The following is an 8,872-nucleotide window of genomic DNA, read 5'->3' as shown; positions in this document are numbered from 1 at the left end:
ATACATTAGGCATTACAGGTAAAAACAAATAATAACCCAACATAACAAAGTGAATTTTTCAGCATTGATTAACAGAAAAAGGTATGTCGTTATAATGGATTTGTCCTGAACATAATGTCCTCTGTGCTCATGTGCATTAAGTCGCAGCGAAATGTGTGAAAGAAGATCAGACAAACAGCGAAAAAGAGAAAGCATGCTTCCAAATCTCTCGTTGAATCAGCCGAAGTCGCTCCAATCAGTGCGCTTTTGCAAGTTGTCGTTTTTTGGATTGCAGTTCATCATGGACATTTGCCACCATATTTCACGACATGTTTCCCTAAACATAAATGCTGCATTTCTTTCAGTAATAATAACTATCAATGAAGCTACATTATGATCTACTAAAAACAATGACGTATTTAGATTACAATGTTAAATTTTATAAGTTCGAATGAATTAATGCAAAGTTGCATTAAATCGACTCTCGCGTACTGGTCGAACATTATTTCAAGCCAACTCCCCAGAGTTATGCCCCTTGGAGCGCTCTTTTCCGAATATCTTATAAATTCTCAGGAGACCGAACAGTCCTGTACAAAGTGAGGCGAATGTCTGCAGCAAAACCATTCACACAACGTCTGACTGAAACTAGTTCGACAAACACTCGACAACACGCTGTGCGACAGTGTGTGATATTCGAAGCAATTGTTTACATTCCATATTTGGTAAGTGTAAGTGTTCTGGATTTCTGAAAGTTGTTCGCCTGGAAGTTTCAGTTGTCGATTTCAGACAAATCGTATATCATAATAAGTATTTCATTGCATCAATAGGACGCTAAAGTGGGTGCATGTGCCCAAACATATATAATATAGGCAAAATATTATCGCTTTATTGGGCTTTAATGGCAGTTTGTATGATCTTCATAATGAATTTCTGTTGGTATTAATGTTGCTTCAAACAATGTTTCATCCTTTTCACTGCGTGTGGTGTTAATGGATGCAGGCAGCGCCCTTTAACGTAGCGTTTGTCACTGACTACTTTGCTGAGACCAATGGCATGTGTAGAACGTTTTCAAACCTCTGAACGTACTCAGTGTGATTTCCGAATCCAAGATCATAGTTCTCTTAAAAGAAACGTATCTTGTCAGAGAACTGCAACATATACATTATATCCATGTACCACGTTGTGAGTTGTTAATATTCACAGGGTTATTCATAGCCATTAAGTCAGACACATATTGAAATAAGAAAACGAAATAAACTGAGTACACCAAGTTTATTTACTCGCGTTGTTGCAAACTGGATCTTGATGTGTCGGTCAGCCTCTCTATGCCACTGAAAAATGGACAACATGTAATATTCAAGTATTATGAATTTGTTTGCTCGAAAAAGAGCATATACACACACGGAATATATATATATATGACACACATGACAATACGTGACGTTTGGGCGCGATGAAATCGACCAGAAATTACGAGAGGTTACTGTTCAATTGAAAACCATTGCTGTTCATTTCCATTGTTTCTTGTCAGTGAAACAATGATAAATCAAAATAAATTTAATTGATTTATAAATAATCACTGATAAAGTATGGCAAGCGAAGATGCTGTACTTGCCTATTTCAGTTTTGTAATGGAAGGCGAAGCCAAGACCGGTGACACTGTAATCACTGGTGAATGTCAGGGCGAGTAGTGGCTCGGCGCTTGTGTCTGGAGGATAGAAATCGTTAGCGAATAACTGTCAAATGACTTCATACAAGTGATGTAAGCAATATGAATCTATAATAAACATTATATCGATAATATCATTTATGTATTTTCGCCTCGGCGCAGCAGACTGGTGTTTAAAAGGTCAGGTCTAACAATGAGGATTGGAGCATTACTCCTAGATGGATATAATGTGTGATTCCCGACAGTGTTGGTGTCTTTGATAAAACAAAATTACTTTCACATACAGTCCTATTCTTGTTTGATCGTTTGAGATAAAGTGTAGGTAAGTCATCTGGATGTGAGACTGGTGCAAAGTTTCACATATGTATCTATGGTGAGTTTTGTACAAAATGACTTTTTACCCCTACAACGTGCTTACATCGCTTCACGAAGGGGCCTCTGTTGTTTCCACAAAGTCTGTCGACGGTGCTGTTACCAAGACTCACAGAGAGGTAGTCATAAGGACAGTGTCTCTCATATTCAACATCAAAGCGGGTGAACATGATCGTGGTCACGTGAAGTAACGCAGGTGAACGAAGGCTGATGCGGCACTCGTCGTTGTTAGCGTAAAAACCATCACCATCAGTTGCCAGTTCTATTGTGCCCTCAAGAGCAGTAGTATCGTAGTTGCAGACTGAAATGGAAATGAGCACAATAAAACCTAGTAAAGCCTGATAAAGACCTCCTTACGAAAGGCATTTTGCCGGCAAATCTGTGTCTTGTCCCTTTGTAACACCAGGGTCCGCTTGCATAGAGCAATCTTAGTTAAAATCAATCTTAGGCCCCTTTTCAATCACCACACAATTGCCCTAATCCACTTGCACAAAGACGATCTTAACACAGCATGGATTCAAGATCGCGATCTTAACTAAGATCAAACTCTTCAACGCTGGAGGTAGAAATTTCTTAAACTCAATCCTGTCTACAGCTGTCTGCAAGTGCGCATAGCATGCAGCGCATATAAGACGCGGAACTTGTTACTGCACAGAACCGATATTTTCTCCTTAATCACACACAACATAATCAAAACAAAAACAAACAAAACAAAAAAGAAAACAAACAAAAAGAACAAAAGAACAAAAATACCAAACGAACAAGCCCTCCCCCAAACTTGGATGGTAATTATATAATTACTCGTACCTCTTGGGTTACCCTCTAATTTTTCTACATTCTAATTTTATTTATGACTTAAGAATGTGATACTGCAACCCGAGAAATATCATGTTTTATGAAAATATTGAAGTACAGACAACTACATTAACAAATTTGGGACTTGAGGTATTGACCTAAAAATCATGAAAATTAAAAGATAACATATATATAAAATTACCTTATGATATAAAACCTAAATGTACCATGATTTGTCAATGACTGTCAATGAAACATAATTTGGCATCTAGTCGGTGTTTTGGGGAGTAAAATCCCAAATATGTACCACAAGCATTAGATTTGTGAAGATATGAAAGGGGGACGTGACTGTGTTAGTGTTGTGGAAAATGCATGACAGGGATATATGAAAACGATAATATTCCGTGCGTGTTGTATGTGTTGTAAAATACTTATCCACAGTATGTTAGTTACTTTACGCTATTTTGTTGATAATTCATTTTATTCTTTTTGTTTAAAAAAACCTTTTTACGCAAATTTCACATACCCCAGCAAGTGTGTTTCCTGTCTGAAGAATACTTGTATTACATTGAACATGCATAGATTAAAACTCTTTCTCTCGTCAATTTTCGATTTTAGAATTAGAAAGAAACACAATTTTGTACGTTATCCAGCTGTTGATTATTTTAATGATAAACGAAGACAAAATTAATGACCGAAAAGAGATATATGTAGAGATCTGCGATGTCACAACATAACATACATTATATTTGGGCATGGCAGATTTTACTTCAGCGTCATAATATGCAAAGGGAAACCACTCCCATCTTGCTCAAACACTAAGATTAGCTTCCCTTGTGTTATTGAAAAGGTCATGGCCACTGCTATTCGCATGCAGACACCTTTCGTTACTATCCTTTCCTTGTTTATAAAAAAGGTATGGTGTTCATACCTTTTCCAACACTGAATTGTGTGAGAATTGTACTCTATGATATCGACTCGATAATGATTATGTTCACTACTGCAAATAACGATATTTCTGACGTTAAATCGATGTTGCATTCTCCGTGTTGTTGAAGTGTCGAGGCGAATCATACAGTTTCATGCAATATAAACAATCCCCAAACGTAAAGCTAATTATTTGCGTGAAACTGACACCGACTTGAACGCCATTTTGCTATGGATTACAATGATCGTAGCTCCTTACAATAGGTTCCGACCAATTGTAAGTTTTGATTGTAACTTACAGTGACCTACAATCGCTTTGGATGGCGATTGAAGCCGAAACCTGAGATCGCGATCGTAAGGATTTATAATGACTGTAGCTCTGAGATCGTTTTGTGAAAGTGGGCCGAGGTGATGTTTACTTAACACATATAGTCTGTCAATGGAAAGGCAGAGCTATGAACTATGACTTAGGTCGTCTAAATGGCACATTAAGAATCAATATCTTGAAGGAGGTATTTATAAAGTATATGAGTGAGTCAGGTGTTCAGAAATCGGAGTGAAATTGTAAATAATTGTGGAAGTTGAAAAACGTTCAATGTCCATGGAATCCAAAGTGGAATTCTGAAACTATAAAACATCAAACTTTCTCAAAGCGTTACACCGCTATCACAGGTCAAGGGAAAACTTGATGAGCATAAACGAAAACGTATATGTCTATTCTGGAACATGCAAAGACCAATATGAATTCAAATCAAAATGGAGAGGAAGGCTTCAGTTCATCAATGTGTATATTCTCCTTTATTCGTAATTCTGTTGCTGAAAGAAAAGCGTCTTTGACTAATAAAAGGCGAGAACAAACTGGTGCAGAAGATCTGCTGAATAGTCAAACGAGTGAAAGAAAGGTCCCTATATATAAACAATGGATCTTTTGAACAGCAACAGTATAAGTTGACCACAACTTACTCGTCATGTGAGATTGTCATGTTACCTGTTGCAACGGTCGTGTTGCCTGGTGCGAAGGTCGTGTTGCCTGGGGCAAAGGTCGTGTTGCCTGGAGCAAAGGTCGTGTTGCCTGGGGCAAAAGTCGTGTTGCCTGGAACGAAGGTCATGTTGCCTGGTGCGAAGGTCGTGTTGCCTGGAACGAAGGTCGTGTTTCCTGGGGCAAAGGTCGTGTTGCCTGGAACGAAGGTCGTATTGCCTGGGACGAAGGTCGTGTTGCCTGGGGCAAAGGTCGTATTGCCTGGAGCAAAGGTCGTGTTGCCTGGGGCAAAAGTCGTGTTGCCTGGAACGAAGGTCATGTTGCCTGGTGCGAAGGTCGTGTTGCCTGGAACGAAGGTCGTGTTTCCTGGTACGTAGGTCGTGTTGCCTGGGGCAAAGGTCGTGTTGCCTGGAACAAAGGTTGTATTGCCTGGAACAAAGGTCGTGCTGCCTGGTGCGAAGGCCCTGTTGCATGAAGGGACGGTCATGTTGCCGATTGTCATAATTGTGTAAGATGTTCCATTTTCTGTAACAAAGGGAAATATTTTTTTTTAAAAAAGCTGAAAAGAAAGTGCTCCAAGTTTAGATGTATGCACATGCATAGATACACTGATGGCTCATGAGATAGCTGACATCCTCCATCATCTTCATGAAGATAAGTTCCAAGTTATTAATTTGCAAATCACCTTCGAGGGGAAAGGGAATGATTGACAACAGTCAGCCTTTAAATCAGTTAGCAAAGAGGATATATTTACGGGTTCCATTGGGAGACGATGTTGCGTTGTTGTAGGGTAGAGTGAAGTTCAGTGTTGGCACTGTTGTCGCGTAATAGGACGGGTAAGTGGTGGTGAAGTTCACTGATGGCGAGCTGGTGATATTTCTGGACGGGAAGGCTGTGGTGAAGTTGATTGGTGGCGAGACTGAAACATTTCAGGCGGTGATAGTGTTAAAGGCCGACAGAGTACTGAATCGATGATAAAAACTATTTTATGATGGACTTTGAAGAGAAACATTTCGTATTCAAACAAAAGGTAGAACTGAGAATCTATATTTAAAGTAATTAAACAAACAGTATGTACACACCTTGGTATATGTAATAGTAGACATTGATGCCGCGGCGAACTACAGAACTGTCACTGTGGAAACACAGCTGGAAGCTGTCGGTACTGTTGACTGTGAACACAGCATGACACAATCAGGCATTACAGTTTAAGTTGCTTATTCCAGTAAAGCAAAATCACATATCTAGTTACACTGGATGTTGTTATGGTTAGTATTGTGATCTACCTTCAGTTATTGGCGATCTAAAGCCAATTTGTATATTTTATTTATGTCTTGCCCAAATTGTGTTGTTAGTCTTAACTTCACATGCTACTTTTCAATTCGAACTTAGATAGTTTAGTTGTTTTACAGTCCTTTGATAGTAGGTTTGCAATATATACTTATTCTCTATATACAAGTTTGTTATCGTCACGATATTGTTGGTATGTGACGTGAAATATTAACTCATTCACTAGTTGTTAAGGACATAATCATGATCATGACTTCTCTGTTGGAATTACTTATGGTATATACACTCTGACTTCGGTTGAAGTCCTTGTGAAGACGCTTAAGCAGATTAGCATTTTGTCTTTGAACACTAATACATGGGTACGCCATAGTTGTCACAGCGATTCTAACGTTGCAAGATAAAGGGACGTTGTAAGCTTCCTTACAGAATCTAGTGTATCCAGGTGTCTTTGTGCCACAGTCGATCTCGGTAATACCATTGCTTGTTCTGTAGGTAATGGAGTCATAACTGCAGCGAGGATTGTTCTCAATATCAAAGACATTAAACTCCAGTTCGACCGTGAAAGAACCACCGAAGAATGGACGCATCTCAAAGCAGCAGTCTTCGTTATTTTGGTACTGACCAAAGCCAATATTTATCTCTCCAACGTCATCTTCAATCACGCCCCCATCACATCCTAGATAACGTAAAAGATTACATGAATAAACTTATTATATAGAATGAACAACTTTATTATCAGTATGTGTCTTGGTCTTGACACAGGCCTCATGATCAGTTCCCCATGTGCATCTACATGCCTCATCCTCGGACAAAATAGCATTAAAGGACAAGCTGTACGATACCAGGAACGTGATTTATTAGACTTTAAACAATGAACTGAATGCTAAAACCAAAGGAATATAGACACCCAGAAGTTCTTCATCAGCTATTTTATAAAATCATGTCCTTTCATTTTTTCATCACTGACATGTGGAGGTCAGAGACGATTATAAAAGTATGTGATTTTTAACTGCTCCATATAAAGAGCTTTTCATCCTCTGCTCTTTTGCATTTGAAGTTTTTCCCCCTGCTTCCGACCATCTGATACAGTGCATACAGTGTTCCTGTACTTTCTCTATATCGTGCGTTTTCAAAAAATCACCTTTATGCTATGATATAACATTTTCACATATATTAACTTCCGAAGGCATCTGACTTCTATACTCACTGTCCCCAGCTTGTCTCTTGAACCTGTCTTTCTCATTCTGTTGAAGAAGAATAGGATCTGGATAATGTCAAAGAGTGTTATGGTGATATCACTGTCATCTTATGACATTACTCTGTCAGAAAGTAAATATATGCATTCTATCTAGGTTTAAACAACTCCCCCAAATTTTAATTTCCTCCAAACACGTTTTTGCAAACTGATTATGAAAAAAATGTACATTTTGTAATTTTGCGTCAAATTCTGTAATAAAGAATTGCAAAGAAGTGAAATAACATTCGAATTTATATATTTCTGTGGCAGTTATATAGTGTCATGGAATGATACCTTGAAGAAAACTACAGTAGTACTGAAGCCAATAGTAGTACGAATGGACTAAATCATGGTAATCAGTGTAACGTTGGATAGTATGGTTAAAGTACACTTACTTTGAATGCTCGTCCTTCTGTGGAGGCCAGACACAAAGAAACCACAAGGACGCTGATCACTGTACGTAGAGACATGTTAACATACCACGAGTCTCCCGAAAACTGGCCAAACTTATATAGTCCTTTAGTTTCGTGTATTTCAACGCATTATTGACTATTGCTAATTTAGCCAGTGTGGGAAGGATTCGAGAGGTTGCGTGTTGAATTTAAGTGCTTTGCGTGTGATCACCTGCAGACAATGTGCCAACCCACCTACCAGAAAGTGCATCTGCCTTAAATGATATGCTGTCTCCGAACGTCACTACTGTCGAACCATAGCAGGTATTGACATGTCGACTTGTTTCACACTGAGCGAAAATATTATGTAAGGCAACACTCAAAATGGCGATTTTTCTTAAGCTAATATACGATCTAGTTAGTAATATTTCCACCACTTGTCCTTCTAATTGCAACAATAATGTTATTAACCATCATAAGAAAGGAGATATCTACTAACTGCTGACTGTTCAAATCACCATGTTGTTTGTGCTTCATGCTCACTTTGGAACCGGGGAAGAATGAAGTCTAATGTAATGGGAAGAATAAAGTTTAGGGTAAGACAAATTTATTCACTTATTTGACAATACATTAAGTGAATGAGTTAAGATTTAAAGTCACTTCGGAAACATTCAGCTATATCGTGACTAAACACAAGGACAATGCATTAAGGGAATTTGTTTGGAAAATGCTTTTCCTTAATTACTACATTTGTTTTATAATACACTTCTTCATGATTTAGCGTTTATGGTTGTTTTAGACTTGGCTTACAGAAACTGGACTAGAATTTTGTTTTGTTAACAAGTTTTCTTTGGGACTATGGTTGGTATGGAAGATGCAATGCTTCCGGCAGCTGTTCATTTAGTGTTATAAAGTTATTGGCTTTGCACGTTTTATTTGTTTCATTGCCATGTTTGCGTTGCAGTTTACATTGTCATATGTATATTGTGTAGTACACGTGATAGCTATATACTTCATTCAGTTCGTTCTATTTATTGCAGCCAATCTAATGTGATACTTAAGACGTAAGAAACAGAAATAAAACAAAGAATCAAGAATTTCATGCTGTTATCAGTACGTAGCTTATCGCGCATAAAACATGAAACATATCTGTAATTTTGGCATTTTGACATGGTTTCTGAATGTGTGAAAATATTATTTGACAAAATACGATCATTTGTATATTGACGTAG

At 38.1% G+C, this 8,872-nt stretch overlaps 1 protein-coding gene across 1 annotated transcript; it reads right to left on the bottom strand.

The window, feature by feature from the left end:
• Nucleotides 1–1,255: 1,255 nt before the first annotated feature.
• Nucleotides 1,256–7,718, bottom strand: LOC137271815 (uncharacterized). The gene is made up of 9 exons (XM_067804216.1): nucleotides 7,644–7,718; nucleotides 7,219–7,255; nucleotides 6,436–6,687; nucleotides 5,804–5,893; nucleotides 5,476–5,646; nucleotides 4,731–5,246; nucleotides 2,067–2,321; nucleotides 1,591–1,687; nucleotides 1,256–1,310 (listed from the first exon to the last, which is right to left on the bottom strand). The coding sequence occupies exons 1-9, from the start codon at nucleotides 7,716–7,718 to the stop codon at nucleotides 1,256–1,258; spliced, it is 1,548 nt and encodes a 515-aa protein (XP_067660317.1).
• Between the last annotated feature and the right edge of the window lie 1,154 nt (nucleotides 7,719–8,872).

The sequence above is a fragment of the Haliotis asinina genome, chromosome 2, assembly GCF_037392515.1.
Source record: "Haliotis asinina isolate JCU_RB_2024 chromosome 2, JCU_Hal_asi_v2, whole genome shotgun sequence".
NCBI classification, from domain to species: Eukaryota; Metazoa; Mollusca; class Gastropoda; order Lepetellida; family Haliotidae; genus Haliotis; species Haliotis asinina.
This window is presented reverse-complemented; position numbering and strand designations above follow the sequence as displayed.

Bases quoted from the DNA above. Each gene is read 5' to 3' on its own strand.
- LOC137271815 (XM_067804216.1), bottom strand. From the start codon at position 7,718: ATGTCTCTACGTACAGTGATCAGCGTCCTTGTGGTTTCTTTGTGTCTG. The intron at 2,322-4,730 runs GTAACATGACAA...TTTCCATTTCAG, and splicing joins CAACACGACCGTTGCAACAG to TCTGCAACTACGATACTACT. The intron at 1,311-1,590 runs GTACAGCATCTT...TCCATTTTTCAG, and splicing joins TACAAAACTGAAATAGGCAA to TGGCATAGAGAGGCTGACCG.